The 18,035-nt window shown below is 63.5% G+C and overlaps 2 protein-coding genes across 5 annotated transcripts; one reads left to right on the top strand and one right to left on the bottom strand.

Moving 5' to 3' along the window:
* Positions 1-1,013: 1,013 nt before the first annotated feature.
* On the top strand, positions 1,014-13,578 carry SEMA3B (semaphorin 3B). Of its 4 annotated transcripts, none has more exons than XM_042020054.1 (18): positions 1,014-1,177; positions 7,929-8,056; positions 8,922-9,079; positions 9,161-9,223; positions 9,312-9,431; positions 9,506-9,599; positions 9,688-9,807; positions 10,138-10,283; positions 10,375-10,489; positions 10,566-10,635; positions 10,720-10,864; positions 10,973-11,192; positions 11,282-11,373; positions 11,546-11,587; positions 11,682-11,839; positions 11,951-12,006; positions 12,085-12,224; positions 12,313-13,578. In XM_042020054.1, exons 1-18 carry the CDS (start codon positions 1,029-1,031, stop codon positions 12,751-12,753), a joined length of 2,457 nt encoding a protein of 818 aa, XP_041875988.1. In that variant the 5' UTR covers positions 1,014-1,028; the 3' UTR covers positions 12,754-13,578. The 4 variants fall into 4 exon arrangements, with proteins under 4 accessions (XP_041875988.1, XP_041875998.1, XP_041876006.1 ...); XM_042020064.1 differs by lacking the exon at positions 1,014-1,177 and adding an exon at positions 1,325-1,723; XM_042020072.1 differs by lacking the exon at positions 1,014-1,177 and adding an exon at positions 5,501-5,706.
* A 400-nt stretch (positions 13,579-13,978) lies between these two features.
* On the bottom strand, positions 13,979-16,282 carry LOC121660662 (2'-5'-oligoadenylate synthase 1-like). Its single transcript, XM_042020094.1, has 6 exons — positions 15,932-16,282; positions 15,468-15,762; positions 15,213-15,388; positions 14,889-15,130; positions 14,666-14,801; positions 13,979-14,581 (listed from the first exon to the last, which is right to left on the bottom strand). Exons 1-6 carry the CDS (start codon positions 16,124-16,126, stop codon positions 14,078-14,080), a joined length of 1,548 nt encoding a protein of 515 aa, XP_041876028.1. The 5' UTR covers positions 16,127-16,282; the 3' UTR covers positions 13,979-14,077.
* Positions 16,283-18,035: the final 1,753 nt, after the last annotated feature.

The following is an 18,035-nucleotide window of genomic DNA, read 5'->3' on the forward strand; positions in this document are numbered from 1 at the left end:
ACTGCTCCCCGCCCCCTGCCCGCTGCCCGCCCCCTGCCCGCCCACTGCCCACACTCCCTCCCCCGTGCCTGCACCCAGCCTGGCCCCACTGGGGCTTCCCCAGCACTCAGTGCCTTGTCACACCCATATCACTCCAGCCCATGTCCCCCCCAGATCTGTGTCCCAGCAAGCCCTCTCCCCCAGCTTGCACCCCAGAACTCTGCCTGCCCCTGTGTGGGACAGCCCCAGTCTCCTTCAGTCTATCCCATGGGAAATGGTGGCCACGCTGCCTGGCACCTCTCCATTGGAGGTCACCTGTTTCCCGAGGCCTGTGGCCACCCCAGTGCTTTCCAATGGAGCTCAACACGGTGAGGTGCCCTGGGGCTTCCCACGGCACCACATGGCACAGCACAGTGACCCACTGTCAGTTCTGGGACAACATGCTAAGAGCCCAGCTCTGTGGCAGCACTGACATCCCAGGATCATGCGTTCCAGCCCCTCTCCACCTGCACGGTCACAGCTGCCAGGATTGAGGCTGGGGCCTGGCACAGTACTGGCAGAGTCCCTGGCTGTCCTGAGCCCACCCCACGGCAGGAGTGGCTCAGCTGGTGCCGGCTGCCTGGGCACGGATCCTCATGGCTGGATGCTCTGCAGCCTCTGGCACAGCCATGTCAGCACCTGGCCACTGTCACAGAAGAAAAACACATTCCCTTGCCTCCAGATGGAATTTCCTGTTCTGTTTTTTTTATTACAGTGGTGCCCATTGCCTCCCATGCACTGCTGAACAGAGCCTGGCTCCCTTGGCTGTCTCACCTCATGCCCTCTTGGAGGGCAGACGGGCTGAGATCATCCTCTCTCCCTCCGGCAATGGGCTTGTGCCCAGCCCAGCACGCTGCCCACTCTGTTCCGTCCAGCCAGCACTGTTCACCCCAGTGTGTCCGGCCACAAGATGGACTTTCCTTCTCCCTCCTGCCCCGGCTGAGTGGCTCTTATCGCGATAGAGCCACTAAATCCCCATTTCCCAGGATGCCGGGAAGGCAACAGGAGTCATGCGGCTCAAACCGCCCCAGCCCAGCCGAGAACTTGTTACACATTTACCCCACATTAATGAGGAGTCACCGGCTGCTCGGCCTTCGGACCGCGGGGATGCTCCGCAGGCAGCCACCCGGCCCCACGGCAGCTATGGGGGTACCATGGGGTGAGTCCCCCCAGAACGGGCACCACGGCAGCAGCCACATCCCCTTCCTCCCTCTCCAGCCCTGCTGGGCTGGGCTTTGCAGGAGCAGATGAGGCACTGAGACGGTGATAAGTGCCTTCACCCTGGCACTCCTCCAAGGCAGGAACAGGACCAAGCAGGCAGGAACGGGTGCTTGGGGACATCGGGATGTACCGCGGCTGTGATCAGGGATCCTAGACTTGCTCGCACCTCTCCTCACTTTCCAGTGCAGGCAGAGGGGGTGGCAGCACCCCAGAAAGCCCTGGGGTCCCGAGGGGCTGTTCCCAAGCAGCCAACCAGGTCGTTGGGTGCAGAGGGAGGACACACGACACAGTTGCCTTTTGTTGGTGCCGGCCCCGGGAGCAGGGACCGGGGCTTTGCATCCCCTCCCTCCACCCCCGCCGCTGGCGGGACTGGCGCCCAGCACCGGGGATTTGGGGTTTAAAGAGCAGGCGGCAGCCAGAGCCCCAGCTTACCCGCCGGGCAAGGAGGCAGGCGAGCTCCGGCAGAGCCCACGCACCACAGCAGGTGAGATGGTGGATTTGGGGCACCGGGCTGGCCCACTGAGGGGGGCCATGGGGTTGGGGGACTGGGACTATGGAGCTCCGTGGGGAGCAGTGAGGTCCCTGCTTCCCCTCGGTGGGTACTGGGTGCCAGCGGGCTCGGACATGGTCCTGAGAGGGAAGTGAAGGCGTCACTGGGCATGTACCACCTCCTTGTTCCTGTCACCCCACAACTGAGCAGGAACCCCTAAGCCCTGTCCCAGTGGGGGTGGCAGGGGTGAGCACCACCATGCTGGGAAGTTTCCCAAGCAATGCTCCTTCCCTGGGCACGGGTTTATGAGAAGGGGGGGCTCACCTGGTGGCCTCCCACCTGCTGCTCCTTCACAGTACTCACTGGCTCGGTCAAGGCAGGGTTTGTCCTGGCCAGCACCTGGGCGAGCTCCAAGGCAATCGGGAAAGGGGGTATCCTGAGGCTGGGCACGGGGCTGGGCAGGAGCGGGAGCTGGGCCAGCAGACAAGGCCCCATTGTGCCGTGCCGGGGCCGCTGGCTCGGCCATCAATAGCCCCATTATGCTCGGCGGCGGCCCCCGCAGCCTTCCCAGCCGGCACAGCCCCCCGGGAGCACCGTGGGAGGCGATCTGAAGTGGCTGTTGTGTTGGGGGGCCGGGGTGAGAGGAGAAGGGTGAGAGAAGAGGGTGCCAGCACTCTTCCACCACGGCCTGGCTGGGTGCTGCTGGGTGCCATGGAATGCTGTACTCCCTGGTGCCACCAGCTTTGGGGGCAAGATGCCCAAGATGGGGAGCAGGAGGGCTCGGGGGGGCAGCTGGACACTCCTGTCCTCACTTCCCCACCCTCACCATCCCACCAGACATTGCCTGTGCCCAAGGTGGCCATGGTTGTACTGCTTTGGCCCGGGGCAAGTGCGCAACGAGGGGCTGACATCAGCCCTGGGTGTGGATGCAGCCAGGCCAGCAGGAGAAGATGAATGGATCCGCGTTCTTCCCAAAGAGACACACCCTGGCTAAAATTACTGACCCCATGGCAGGGACACCAGCCTATTTTTAAAGCCTAAGGAGCTGGATGCCGCTGGTTGGTGTGGCACAGGGCAGGGCCGAAGGGACATGGGCAGGGCAGCAGGCAGGGGGGCTCAGCCAGCATCTCCCGCTGCCCTCCTGCTGGGGTGGGGAGAGGGCTTCGATGGTGGCAGAAAACTTGGGTGTCCTGCTCCTGCCCCACGTATGGTTTTGAGGAGCTTCAGTGGTTTTCAGTGCAAGGCACATGGCCCCTCTGCCTGTCGCAGAGCCTGGCTGCTGGCAGACACGAAGCCAAGGGCAAGTGGTCACCTCGGGTCAGGAGGATAGGATCCTGTAAGACCAGGATCCCTCCCTTTCCCTTTCCAAAAAGCCATTGTCCTGCACCTGGGGGATGGACATCCCCCCCTTCATCATCACCCCAAAGGTTCACCAGGTACCCCATGGCTTGGTCCCACAGAAGGGACACACGATGGCAGCACCCCAGATATGCTCAGGCACTAGGGTGCACACAACACCCCCACCCCCTGGGCAGCCCAGATCAGGCCAGCACAGGGTTGGGACAATTAAAAGGGGATTAGCTGGGCTACACCAGCATGGTGCTGCCAGGAGCCGGTACCTAATCCCGGCTGGAATGCTCTGGGGCCACAGGGGTCCCTGATGCTGGGGTCTCGCACCAGAGTGCTGTGTTGGGGGGTGGACACAGGGTCGGGGTGCATGTATCCACAGACAGGGTGTGAGCCTAGAGCTGGTGTCCCCTGGGACTTCGCCACCATGCTGTGCTACAAGGATGCAGCTGTCTCAGGCACGTTTGCTTGCTGCCAGACAAGCCCTCACACTTGGAATGCCATGGGCTCTGTCGCCTGCCTGGCACATCCTTCCCCTGCACCAGGAATGTGGCAGCCTCACAAGGCCTGATGCCATCCTATGGCCCAACACTATGTGCCACAGATGGACTCTCAAAGAAGTCCTAAAGCCACATCTTTAGTGCCATCACAAACCACCAACAGCTTTTTGGGGTTTCCAGACCCAGCGGATACTAGTTTGAGCAGCGTATCCCTGTGTCCAGGTCATGGGTGTAGGCTGGGGTGAGGATGCCTCACTCCTCCCCTGCTGACAAGTTGGCAGTGTCACTGGCAGTGCTAGCAAAGGCCACCCTGCTGCACAAGCCCATCTCTTGGCTGGGGAGCAGTGCCGTGCCAAGCCCATGTGTCATAGAGATGCTTATGGCACCGGGTGTCATGACGCAGCTCACCTTGACCCTTGGGTTTTGCGTGTCTTCAGCCATGATGGCTCCACCAGAGACATGGGGGACCACCCTGTAGCACCCTTGGGGGAGTCACCCCGCAGGTCCCCACGGAATCACCAGGGCAAGGTACCATTCCCGTTTGGGGTGCAGGATTTGTACCCATCCTGAGGGCTGGTGGATGCCCATCCCAGCCCTTGTCCCTCCATGCAGGGTATCCAGCAGCCAGTGGTTCTGGTCCCCCATTTGATGGCATGGATACATCCCATGCCCTGCTGCCTCAGCCGGCACAGGAGGTGCAGGAGCGTTGGCCGCTGCCTGCTGCCGCGCCGCCCCCGGAGCCCTGCGGGGTGCAGAGGAGCCGTTTCCTACCGCAAACACTGCTGGGGGCTCGGGCGCTGCCGGCAGAGCTACACACGCTTACCGGAGCCGGAACCGCCAGGGGAGATTTGGCCGAGGCAGCGATCCCTGGGTGCGGATATGCCAGCGGCAGGGGCGGGATCAAAGAGCGAAAGCGCCAGCACCTGCTGGTGCCGTTGGCAGTGACACCCCCGCGCTGGCAGGGAGCCAGGCCACCGGCACCTGGCTGTGAAGCCTTCCGCGGGCTGGCAGAGAGTGCAGGGATGAGGACGGGATGCTAGTGGCGATGCCCATTCGAGATGGGGACTGTCATCATGCCAGTGCCCAGTGGCTCTGGTGCTTGCCCAGAGCACCCGGTGGGGCAGGAAGGGGTGGCCGGCGGCCGACGTGGCGCATCCCTCCCGCGCCGTTTTTTCCGGGATGGAAGCCCGGCCCTTCTGACGCTTGATGGTTTCTCCAGGCGGAACCGCTGCCAGCAAGGTCCCCGCAGGGCTCCAGGGCTGGGGTGATGGTGACGTCACCTGGACACCTCGCCACGCTTGCTGGGAGTGGCAGCAGTTGGAAAAGTCCCAGCTGGGTGAAGGGAAACTGAGGCACTGTTTAGTGGAATAGCACAGGAAAGTGCCCACTGGAAACTGGAATAGCACAGGAAAGTGCCCACTGTGCAGGGCTGGGCACGACATCCCTGTCCCCACCATCTCAGCCCGCCGTCCTGGGACGGTAAGCACAGGGACGCCATGCCCAGCCGTGTGGGGGCCACCCAGCCCAAAGTCCTGTTGGTGCCTGGACAAAGTCTTACAGCAGAGTAACCCTTGCCGTACCGGTGCCAGCTCCTCTGCTGCCCCACCCGTCTCTTTGCTGTCTCTGTCCCCTTTGCTGCCCACAAAGCTGGGTTGGGCTGGGCTGGCTGCCACTCAGCACTGTGGCACAGCCAGGAGAAGAACGAGTGGTGGTGCTGGAACAGAGCCTGCCAGCATGCCAGAGTACCAGGGCTGGCAGCACGAGGGTTACTGGCAGTGGGACAGAAGGGCATTGCCCGGGCACCCTGCCTGGCACAGCTTCTGCCTACTGCTGGCCTGCCTGCACGGCTCTGGCTTCCTGCTGAACTCACTGCCTGCCTGTGCCAGCTGCCTGCCTGCACCTGCCCTGCCTGCCCTGCTGCTGGCCTGCCCGCACTCGCTGCCAGCCCACCTGCACTCGCTGCCGGCTGGCACCCACTGCCTGCACCTGCCCGCACCCACTTCTGCCCGCACTCCTGCCTCCCCACTCACCCTGCACCTGCCTGCAGTCTGCTGCCTGCACCCCTGCCTGCCTGCAGCTCTGCCTCCCCGCTGATTCTGGACCTGCCTTCCTGGACTCCTGCACCCGCAGGTATGGACAGTCAGGGGCACGGGGAGAACAAGGCAGGTGTGGCCCCCAAGGCAGCTCGTGTTCCCCCCGCTCCGAGCCCTGCCCGCCGAGGCACGCGTGGCCCCGCTGCCGGCACCACTCGGCACTTGCTATTCTTGGCAGCGGCAGCTGGAAAATGGGAGGCAGCGGAGGAATTTTGTTTGCTCGGGGCTGGGCTCAGGCCAGACATCTGGGCTGCAGCTGAGCGGGGCGCGGGACCGGCCCCCCATACCCCCGGTACGTCCCCGGCATCCCCCGGCACGGCCCCCACACCCGGGCAGGCAAGTGCCAGTCCCGGGGAGGAGGTGGCCCTGCCACCACTGGTGTGCTGAGCCACACGTGTGCTGAGCGTGGCATCCTCAGCTCTGCCCCGGGGGCAGCGGGTGTCACCGTGGGTATCCCCGTGAGTGTCACCCCGGTGCCAGCACGGCTGTGTGTGTGTTTGTGTGAGTGTCCGTGGGTGCTCGCCTGTGTGCCTGTGTATGTGTGAGGGTGCCCGCGTGTCTGCTGTGAATGTGTGTCCGCACACACGTGTGCGTGTCCCTGTGCGCGCCCCCGGCCCCGCCCCGCCCCGCCCCGCGGGGCCGCCCCGCTCCCTCCCGGCGGACGCGGCGGGCGGGGCCGGGCCGGGCCGAGCCGAGCCGGGACACAGGTGGGTGCCGGGGGTCGGGGAGCCAGCAGGGTACGCGGGTGGCCGGAGAGTGTCCCAGGATGGGGTCTCTGCGCTGCCGTCTGGGGGGGCTGCCCGTGCTGGTACCGTGGGGCTCGCGGCGGGGTTCGTGTCCCCTCTGGCACCGGAGGGCTGGCGTCGGGGTTGGCACGGGGAGTTTCGCGGGCTAGATCCTCCAGGGTTGGCACCGAGGGTCTGTGGTGCTGCCGCTGCTGCTTGCCCCCCATCCGGCCCCCCGTGCCAGCCGGGTCAGAGCCACGCGGGTCCGCGCCCGGGGGTCAGCCCTGGCCGCTCGGCGAGTGCGGGGAAACGGGAGGCCCCCGGTGCCCCGGCACGGCCCTGGCTGGCGGCAGCCGTCGGGGCTGCCAGAGCCCGGCGGGTCCCGCGCCTCATCCCGGCGCCTCTGTAAATGCCATTAGCGCTGACCGCCTTCGTGCCGGGACACCGGGCAGCCAGACCCGGCACTGCGCCCAGCCAGGCCCTGCCTGCTGCCTGCCCCGGGCTCATCTCCACCGGCCAGCCTGGAGGGTGCTGCCCTGCCCGCAGGAGCCCCAGTCTATGCCATGTATATGTGACCCTCCAGGGCAGCATCCACCAGCTCCCAGCTCATGCAGGGCAGCAGAGCCTCGGGGATTGCACCGATCCCCGGGTCTGTGGTGGGGCTTTGGTTGTCACTGGTGTCCTGGTGAGGCCCACAGGGGCTGATGACCGGCATAGCTCAGTTTGTGCCTTGCACAAGGCACTGCAGCATGGCCAGGGGGGCAAGGTGGGATCTCTGTTCTGGCACAGTGCCCTGATAACCATCACCTCCCGGTCCTCAGGGGAGAGTGTGCTGCTGCCAGAGCCGGAGGAGCACTTCCCCACCTTGTGGTGGGCACCCGTCAGAGTGGTGGACACACCGGCATGGGCCCCTCTGAGTATTGTGGGCACTCACTTAGCCAGAGCCCCCCAAACCCTGCTCCCATTTGTATGGTGGTACAAGAAAGGCCAGGGGCTAACGGTGGGGCTGTAGCAGTGGGGGAAACTGAGGCATGGGACGCCATGACTACCATTAGGGACAGCTTGCCCAGTGCTCAGGAGCCCACTGACTATCCAGGGTGCCCTATCTGGTTGTCACTACTTGTCCTTGTCCCCATTCCTATAGGACAGCTCTGTGCTTGCAGGCAGGAATGGGCAGAGCCCAGCACCCTCCTGCTGATGGGCTCGGACAGGCATGGGCAGGGCTGGATGCTGCTTGGCTGGGCTGCCTCAGTTTCCCCATGGGCAGGAGCAGGAGGGCTGTTCTCGAAGCCCATTAGGTTTTGGGGCTGGATTAATGGGGGCCTAAAGACAGGGAGGGATGTGACTGGCTCGTGTCCCCTCCTACTGCCAGGTCGAGCCCAATGGGAGATCCCCTCATGCCGTGCCTGGAGTTGCCCTATGCCGATGGTCAGGGCTCTCCAGACACCGTCGGCAGCATCGGGGAGGGATCGCGGTCTGGGGGCTGTGGGGAGGGCGCTGTAACCCGAGCTGAGGTCTTGTTTCTCTGCCCCAGCCGCGGCGCCACCAGCCAGACCCCGGCCATGAGCCGCACGCTGCTCCTGCTCCTGCTCCTGCTGCGCGGCCTCGCCGCGGGCCGCCCCCCACCCGCTGCCACCCCCCGCCTCAAGCTGTCCTTCCCCGGTGAGCATGGGACACGGGCAGGGTGGGGGGGCCTGGGGTCAGGTGTGGGTGCACTGGTTACGTGCCAGCAGCACCCAGCATCGTCCCGAGGGCCGGGAGTATCCTGGGGGGCAGCGTGGTGGGAAGGGTGCAAAACCCCAGCACCGGCACGTCCCCAGCACTGCTGCCGCCCTCCCCGCGGGCTGTCAGGTGTTGGTACTGCCTGCCATGTTCCTTACCTGATGCCAGCCCGCCCAGGGCCACCTGCCTGCCCTTGGAGCCATGCCTGTGCTTGGGACCTCACTCCCAGCCCCCGGCATGTGCCGGCTCAGGTGCCCCTATCCGTGTGTGCACCACAGTGGCACTCCCTAGCCGCAGCTGTGCCATACCTGGTGGGAATGTCGTGCCAGCCAGAGAGCTGGTGCCATGTCCCGGCTGGCCGCTCCTTGGGCTCCCGCACGGCGCAGGGGGCTTTGTCCGGCAGCAGGTCTCAGCAAGAGCTCTCCTCCCAGCCTGACAAAGGGCTGTTTGTTCCCGCCACGGTGGGATTAGCTCCGCGGGGCAGGGAATGGCCACTTCTCCCCTGCTGCCTGAGCCGGGGGAGCGGTGCAGAGATGGGTGCCGAGGGGCATGGGAATCAATGCTGGGTGGTTTGGGGATGAGTCTCAGGGGACACAAGGATGGGTGTGGGGCTGGATGGGGATGAGTGCTGGGCAGGCAAGGGCTTGGTGAACCTGGTCAAGCCAGTGGGACAGGTTTGGGGGAGGGGATGGCATGGCAGGGGGCCGTGGCCTGATGCAGGCTGCCTTGGAGCATGTGTCCAGGGCAGTGGAGATGGACAGGTAGTGGCGGGGCCGGGCTGAGCAGTGCCAGTTGGTCCCGGCAGAGCTGCGGGCTCGCCATGGGCTGCGCCTCTTCTCGCTGGAGCGCTCCTGCTGCTACGAGGCCCTGCTGCTGGACGAGGAGCGTGGCCGTCTCTTCGTGGGTGCCAAGAACCACCTCCTCTCTTTGGCCCTGGATGATATCAGCCAGCGGGACAGGAAGGTAACAGGGCAGGGGCAGACATGCTGGCAGGGCAGTCCCGGGTGCACCAGGTGCTGTGAGCATCCCCTTTTCCACCCGCAGATCTACTGGCCAGCTCCTGTGGAGTGGAGGGAAGAATGCAACTGGGCCGGCAAGGACATCACTGTGAGTGATGGGGCGTGTTGTGGGATGCCAGGGCTGTACCAGGGGTCTGCCCCAGCACCACCTCACCCTTCATTCCCTGCATCCCCAGGCTGAATGCATGAACTTTGTGAAGATCCTGCACCCCTACAACCGCACCCACCTGTACGCCTGTGGCACTGGTGCCTTCCACCCAGTCTGTGCTTTCGTCGAGGCTGGCCAGCATGCAGAAGTGAGCCTCCCCTGGCACCACCACAGCCCCCCGCTGCTGCCACCTGCCCACCTCCCATCCTTACCCCTCTCCAGGAGCCTGTTTTCAAGCTGGACTCCCACCACACTGAGGATGGCAAGGGGAAGAGCCCATATGACCCCCGGCATACAGCTGCCTCTGTCCTTGTGGGTAAGGGAATGCTGAGCCCGGTACCGGGTGCAGTGTGGCACAGGGGTGCCGGGGGGTCCCCTATAACGCTTCCCTCGGTGCCTGCCAGGCGAGGAGCTCTACTCTGGGGTAGCCACCGATCTGATGGGCCGTGACTTTACCATCTTCCGCAGCCTGGGCCAGCGTCCCTCCATCCGCACGGAGCAGCATGACTCTCGCTGGCTCAATGGTCAGTGCTGGGGGCTTGGGAGGGTTGGGGTGGGGGGGAATGGTGCTGGCACCCTGGCACGGCAGTGCTGCTGCCTGGAAGCATCAGGGCAATGACTCCTTCAGGCTCAGATGTACCCTATCCTTCACTGTCTCCAGAGGGTGACTTCAGGGGGTCCTGTGTCCCCTCCAGACCCCCGATGTCTGGTGGAGTCCCATCCACACTCTGCCTCTGCCTTGCAGCTGGGCAGGGTTGGTTCTGCACCCTCCCCTGGGACCCCGACAGGTGCTCCAGGGTCCCTGGGGAGCAGAGCTAGTGGAGGCATTGGAAGCATCACCCCTCTATCCCCAGAGCCCAAGTTCGTGGCCGTTTTTTGGGTGCCAGAGAGTGAGGACCCCGATGACGACAAGATCTACTTCTTCTTCCGTGAAACAGCGGTTGAACGGCAGCAGGGGCTGGGCAAAACCAGCTTCGCCCGCATCGGCCAAATCTGCCGGGTGAGAGCATCCACGGGCAGGTGGGCTGGGGACCCGCGTGCCCAGGTGCCACCTGCTGCTGCTGACACTGGTGTCTTCCTTTTCCTGGCAGAACGACATGGGTGGGCAGCGTAGCCTGGTGAACAAGTGGACGACATTCCTGAAGGCTCGGCTCATCTGCGCCGTGCCAGGACCCGACGGGGCAGACACCCACTTTGATGAGCTCCGTGAGTAAATGGGGATGTGACCCCCCAGTGTAGCTGTGGGCAAAACTGGCAGCACTGATTCCTTCCCTGCTTGCAGGGGACGTTTTCCTGCTGCAGACAAGAGACAAGCGAAACCCTCTGGTCTATGCCATCTTCTCCACCTCCAGGTCAAGCCCCCTCCCCAGTAACCTGCACATACCCAGTGGTGCCCCCCTTGCCCCCTCACATATTTCCCCTCTCTCTCCCACCAGCTCTGTTTTCCAAGGCTCAGCTGTCTGTGTCTACACCATGGCCGACATCCGCCGGGCTTTCCTGGGCCCCTTTGCACACAAGGAAGGGCCCAACTACCAGTGGGTGTCATACCAGGGGCGTGTGCCATACCCCCGCCCAGGCATGGTACGTGGTGTAGGGGCATCCCAGCTGGTGCCACCAGTGGGATGCCACTACCTGGAGTTGGGGGCAGGGGGTGTGATACCCTGCTTAGCCAGTGCTGTCTCCCTGCAGTGCCCCAGCAAAACCTTCGGCACCTTCGGCTCCACCAAGGACTTCCCAGACGAGGTGATCCAGTTTGCCCGTCACCACCCGCTGATGTACAACCCTGTCTTGCCCCATGGCCAACGCCCCCTCTTCCTGCAAGCCGCCGTGCCCTACACTTTCACCCGCATTGCTGTGGATCGTGTCACCGCTGCTGATGGCCACTACGATGTCCTCTTCATTGGCACAGGCATGTGGTGATGCCAGGGATGGGGCAGTGAGGGAGAGCAGGGGGATGCTGGGGCTGGGACCTGTGGCCTCATCCCTCCCTGCCTGCAGATGTGGGCACAGTGCTGAAGGTGGTCTCAGTGCCCAAGGAGAGCTGGCACCGCATGGAGCCGCTGCTGCTGGAGGAGCTGCAGGTCTTCCAGGTGAGGATCAGGGCTCCACATCCCACCAGTCAGACTTCCCTGCAGCACCCTGTGTGCTGTCCATGCTCTGGGTTGTGCCAGGGCACTCCAGCTGCCAGGATGTGGGAGCCAGTAGGCTGCATGCCCAGGTTCCCCCATGCACCCTTAACTCCTGCCCATGCTCTGTCCACAGGATGCCTCCCCCATCACCAGCCTGCAGCTTTCCTCCAAGCGGGTAAGGGAGGACCCCTGGGCATTCCTGTGTCCACCATGGCTCTGCCTAGCCCCATGCCACAGCATGGAGGTACTCAGCTCTGCTCTTCCCGCAGCACCAGCTCTACGCTGGCTCCACCACAGCGCTGGCCCAGCTGCCCCTGCACCGCTGCAGTGCCTACGGCAAAGCCTGTGCCGAGTGCTGCCTAGCCCGGGACCCGTATTGTGCCTGGGATGGCAACACCTGCACCCGCTATGTGCCCAACACCAAGAGGTAGGTGACATGCCATGGTGCAGTGCTGGGGCAGCCAGCCAGCCCCGAGGCCATGGTGAGGAGCACAGGTCACGCCGCTGCAGCCCCTGCTCCTCCACCACCTTCCCACAGGCGTTTCCGCCGGCAGGATGTCCGCAACGGTGACCCCAACGTGCTTTGCTCTGAAGGTGAGCTGGGACCCAGCCAGAGTCTGGGGACCACCCCTGCCACGGTGGGGGGCTGACAGCCAGGCTGTGTCCCCGCAGATCCCGGGCGAGACAGCGTGCCCCAGAAGCAGCTCTATGGGGTGGAGGGAAGCACTGTCTTTCTGGAGTGCATCCCCAAATCCCTGCAAGCCCGCGTTCTCTGGACATACCAGCGCACCCTGAACGATCCCCAGCGAGAGGTAGGCTCCCCCTGGCCAGGTGCCGCCGGTGGGACTGTGCCGTGCCGTGCCGTGCCGAGCTGACCGCCCATCCCCACGGGTGCTGCAGGTGCAGATGGACGAGCGGGTGGTGCGGACGGAGCGGGGTGTCCTGCTGCGCAGCGTGCAGCGCGCCGACGCCGGCCTCTACCTCTGCCACGCCACCGAGCACGGCTTCACCCAGCCCCTGCTGCGGCTCTCTCTGGAGGTGATCGGCGCCTGGCAGGCCACGGGCGCGGCGCCTGCCGGAGACCCCCAGCTCGCCGCCGGGGTCCCCGGCCGCAAGGTCTGGTACCGGGACTTCCTCCAGCTGGTGGAGCGCCCACCGCTGGGAGCCACGGACAAGGTCTGCCAGAGGCTCTGGAGCCGGGGAAGACCCCCGCCACCGCCCCGCACTGCCGCCGGCCCCCCCGGCCGCGGGCAGGGCGAGGAGCCGCGCAGGGCCCGCCGCCGGCGCACCCACGAGGGGCCGCGGGCCGAGCGGGGCCCCCGCAGCGCATCCCCCTGGTGACCCGGGGGTCGGCCCCGGGCGCCGGGCTCTGCCTAGGCGCGGGGCCGCAGGTGGGGCACAGCCTCGGCCGCCCTGCCGGCAGCGCTGCGTGGGCAGTGGCGGGGGGCTGCAGCTCCGGGGCCGCAGGAGGGCAGCCGGGCTGAGCAGCCCCCCGAGGGGCTGCCGAGTGCCCTTGCCACCGGCTCCAACACCGGTGGGGACCCAGCCGGCTGCCGGCATCGCAGAGTCACCGAAATATTTATTAACGACTGTTACGATGAATGTAAACCTGCAGGGCCAGGCAGTGCCCCCTCAGCGTGGCACTGCGGGAGGACGGCGCAGCAGGGTCACTCTCGGGTCCCAAAAGGGCTACAGGCAGGAGTGGGAGCACGGACAGGCAGGACAGGCACTGGTGGGACACAGGGGCCCAGCAGGAGGAGGGGGGCGCAAAGGGGAGATGTGGGGGGGTGTAAAGGTGGCACCCACCGCCCTGGGTGTAGAACAGTGGCACAGGGGACCTTGTACTAACTGAGCACAATAAAGCAGATTCAGCCGCCCAGGGTCCCGCATCTGACCCAGAGCCCCAGGAAGCACTCGGGGGGCAGCCCAGTGCCCCACAACGTGGACCCTCTCTGGCACCGCAAGCCTAGAGGGGTGGGATGTTTGGCAGCACTGGAGGGCTGAGGGGAGACAAGACCTGCAGGGACATTGGCAAGGTTGATAGGTTTCCCCCAGGCTTCCAGCTCCCCGTGCGTTCAGCTCCACTGACTTCTGGAAAATGAAAACCAAAACTTACCCAGTGCCAAGCGGCAGCAATTAAAGCAGTGACCGAAGGTGACCTCAGAATCTGCTGCCTCCTGCTGTCTGCGGTGGCATCAGGACTGGCCACATCCCAAAGCTCTGGTGACACCATGCCACCAGTACAAACCATGTCCCAGCACTGGCTGCACCCCAGCCCTGACACTTGAGCCCCCGGTGTGGGCACAGGCAGGCACTGGTGCAGGCAGGAGCAGGCAGAGAAAGGAGCTGATTTTTTCTCCTGAGGTCCAGCTGGCAGCAGGCTGGCATCCCTGACGCCACCAGGCACCCTGGGCACAGGGAGCACTTCTTTATTGCACCTGTGTCCCTGTGCCATCCCAGCATCTTGTGGTATTGAGGTCCCCCCTCATCCCAAAGGGTTGGTGATCCCAACCCCTTGACCATCCCATGTGACACCTGGCACTGTCCCCAACAGAGCAAGCAGCACAAGGATCTACCAAATATTTATTTCCAGCATCACAGGGGGGTACACAGGGGCATGGGCTCGTGCTGAGGGCAATGCTCAGGAGGGCAAGCAGGCAGGGAACTAGGGGTGCTGGGGGCCTGCACCCCCCCGGAGCCGCAGGAGCATGTAGATTGTGGTCATGGGCTTGACATCGTAGTGTGCCAGCGTGTGCCGGTCCTCCAGCTCCCTGGAGCCATAGGTCAGGCGTTGCTCATTCGCAGAAGGCCCCTGGCGGGCCTGGATCTGCTCCTTCAGCTGTCGGACAGTGTCAGTGGGCAGCACCGTGTAGGTGGTGGTCCGATTCTTATCATCCTTGACAAAGATCTCCATCGTCTGGGGCTCAGTCTGGAGCAGCACCAGCGTGGTGTTGTAGAAGATGCCATGCATGGCCAGGGTCTCGGAGTCCTGGAGGATGATGTTGCTCCTGCCTGACTCCTGCTGCGCCAGGCGCTGGCTGTATAATGGGATGCCCCAATTCTGCTGGATCATTTCCTTCAGCTGCCTGATGGTGGTGTAGGGGCTGACTAGCTTCTTCAGTTTGGTGCCCGACAGCTGTACCACCTCAATGGTCACGGACCGGGCTGGCTGCAGGGACAGGAGAGCGGGTGGGCAAAGACAGCAGGGGCAGGGGTGGGGGACCGTGATGCTCACAGGCTCAGGCAGCCTTACCTGCACATCCCAGGGCTGGACGTTTTTAAGACAGGGCAGTGAGCGGCAGTAGAAGGCAGCTGCATGCGCCATCAAGTTCCAGTTCTTGTTTTGGCCCAGGATCCCCGTGGGGTCAGCAGGGTCCAGGATGACAGGGCTGCAAACACAGAGAGTGGGCATTGGTGTCAGCCCTGGGCAGTGCCATGGGGTCAGTGGGCGCAGTCCTACCGGGCACGGTCCTCACCGGGGACTGCACAGCAACCCCTTGACATGGTCACCAATCTCTCTGTGCTGGAGCGAGTAGTACTTCTCCCAGTAGATGCAGATCTCCTGGTGCCGGCACAGCAGTTCCAGCACTGTGCGGAAGCCCTGGGCCATGACAAAGGACTCGCAGGAGCCTGTGGCCTCCTCCCAGGCATAGATGGTCAGCAGCTCCAGGGCATACTTAGGGGGCAGGTGCGCACTGGGGTACTGTGGATTCAGCAGCTGGGGAGAAGACAGAGATGGGGGTGAGAGCTGGCTGGGAGGGGTGTCTAGTGGGAACTGGGAAAGCTGGGCAGCCCCTCACCTCCTTGTACCAGTACTTGACCAGGCGCAGGAGGTTCTTCAGCTTGGCGGGGTGACGCTTCACAAACATCTTCTGCAGCTCAGTGAAGCAGGGGGAAAACTCCCCGGGCTGGCTGGAGGCACGCAGGAGCCTCACGTACACTTCTGCATTCGGTGGGGCATCCTCAGTCACCTGCCCTGTGGGGTGAGAAGGAGGGTGAGAGCCATCCCAGCACTGACACCACTGCCTGTCCCTGTGCCAGTCTGCAGCTCTTACCCAAAGCATCATAGGCAGGCAGGATGTCCATATCAATGGACTCTCCAGTCACCTTGGAGGTCAGAGTAAGGCTGAGGGAGCGCGGTGTGTTGTCAGGACCCTTGTACTTGGGTTCGCTGATGTACACATTGAACTGCAAGCTCTCCCTGCAGGCTTTCAGCCTTTTCATGATCAAATCCAGGATAAACTTTCTGTTCTTCTTCTGCTCCTGGTAGCTCTGTAAGCAGCTGAGGAAGAGCACCACATCCGCATCAGAGTTTTTCTTCAGAGCTGTGCCCTTTCCTGCTGAGCCACCCTGCAGAGAGAGACCCTGCTTGTTCAGCACCGCTGCTGGCACCAGGATCAGCTGCCACCACTCCTGGAGCTGGCAAGGGAAACTGAGGCAGGGCAGGAGCTGGAGCATGGGACAGTGGGAAGGATGGCAGCAGGGGTGTCAGCTGGCCCCCAAGCTGGGCAGCACTCACCTTGACGGTCTTTTGGACGTGGATTTCATCCCCAAAGCAGTTCCTCTTCAGGAATTCACAGATTTGCCCCACTGCCTCCTTCACCTGCATGGAGAAAGCTGTGCTGGGCTGCAGGGTCTCCGCGATCCAGCCATCCAGGTTCCTGGTGGTTACTGTTCGCAGTCCGTTCGTGGATGCCACCTCGTCCACATCCATGCTGACAGCTGTGCCACTCCCGTTGCCCTTTTCTGACTTGCTACCTCCTACCTCTATTCCTGCCTGCAACACTCTGCGCAGCCTGCTGCTGTCAGCAGCAGCATTTAAACCTTCCCGGGCCACCGCCCCTGTGCGTCACCGCTGGGAACTTAAGGTGGCCCCGAGTCGTTCCCACGGACCCCTCGGGTGTCTCCGGTGCCACCACTGCGGGGGCTGGGAAGGGGACAGGAGTGGCTGCGCGGCACCCTGGCATCTAGCTCGGGTGGTGGTGGCAGGGAGACAGCTGCCTGCAGGCTGGCTCTGGGGTGCTGGGGACCTCGTAGCCCAGGTGCCTGCTGTGACACAGGGTCTCCCCTGGGTGCCCTGCTGGACAAAGGCAGAGCCCCACCGCAGGGATCCGGCACCAGTTCCATGCTGGCGGCTCAAGTGTCCGGGCTGGGGCACAGCCAGTGCTGGGACATGGCTCATGCTGTGGCATGGGGTCAGCAGGGGCAATGGGATGTGGCCAGTGCCACCAGCTACCCTCGTGTCACCACGGGCAATAGAATGGGGCTGTCACCAGTGTCAGCAAATGCCCTGGCATCACTGCAATGAGATGCAGACATAGCCAGTGTCACCGAGGGTCCTGGTGTCAACCCCATCAGTGGGACACGGCTGATGCCAGCATCACCAGGGAGGCTGATGCCCTCCCTTGCAGTGGGATGCAGCCGGTGCCAGGATCAGCAGAGCCCCCGGTGCCCCTTGATCCCGGGCGCAGGAAGCAGCAGGTAGTACGGGTAGGATGATGCTGCCCGTGCTACCTTAAGCTGGGAGTTTCAGTTTCTCTTCCTGACGCAATTTCGGTTTCTGACTCTGCCAAGCTGGAAACGAAAGTGGAAAGGAGCACGCGACTGCCCTTCTGCCCAAATAAAATGGGAAGAGCCAAATAACAGAAACTCACACCCGTGAACTCGGGGCAGGGTCAGGCACTGCCAGGAGGATGGGCAGGGGCTGTAGGCAGAGGGGGAGTGTGCTCCTGGGAGCAGGGACCGGCAAGAATGGGAAGAGGAACAAGATAGGGAATAGGGGCAGGAGCAAAAAGGGACAGAGTCAGCACATGGGCAGGAGACAGGTAGAGGCTGGGGAGAGGAGGGAGGGAGGGGCAGGGACAGGGACAAGGATGGGTCAGGGAAAGGTCAGCAGCAGGGGCAGGGATATGAGTAAGATGGAGATAGGGTCCAGCTGGGGTCAGGCACAACGGTAGGGGTACAGATAGGGCAGAGGAGAGATGGGCAGGGACAGGGATATAATCAGGAGCAGGGACAAGGACAAAAGTAGAGATAGTGGCGGCAGCAGCAAATGGCCAGGTCAGGGATATGGGCAGGACTGGGGATAGGTGTCCCCTTAGTGTTGGGTGACAACAAGGCAGGAATACAGGCAGGGATATTAGGAAGAGAGGCAGGGAGAGGACTAGCAAGGGGGACAGGGTTACAGGCAGGGGCAGAGCTGTGGGCAGGGACAGGTGTCATGAGCATTTCACACCTGGCCCATGCAGCCTGAGGAGCAAGACCAGGACACCAAGATGAGCATGACAGTAGATATCCTTTATTCACACCCAGGGGTTGTCCCAGCTAAATCGAAGCACCCCAAATGTGGTTCACATGTGGCTCTCGCACCCTTCAAGTGCTGGGGTACAGCAGGGCTCCACCAATTCCCTGCTGTCCCCATGGCTTTGCAAAGCCAGTGCAGTTCTATGGCGCTGGCATCCCTCTTTCCTCGTTCTGGATTCAGTCTCACTACCTCAAGGGGTACTTATCTGTGAGGCCAGATGATGGGAGGGTCTCAGGGAGGTCTTATCTCTTCTCTTCTCTTCTCTTCTCTTCTCTTCTCTTCTCTTCTCTTCTCTTCTCTTCTCTTCTCTTCTCTTCTC

The sequence above is a fragment of the Corvus kubaryi genome, unplaced genomic scaffold (genome assembly GCF_017639235.1).
Source record: "Corvus kubaryi isolate FWS band 111438036 unplaced genomic scaffold, C.kubaryi_AGA036_p1.0 124, whole genome shotgun sequence".
Taxonomy (NCBI): domain Eukaryota; kingdom Metazoa; phylum Chordata; class Aves; order Passeriformes; family Corvidae; genus Corvus; species Corvus kubaryi.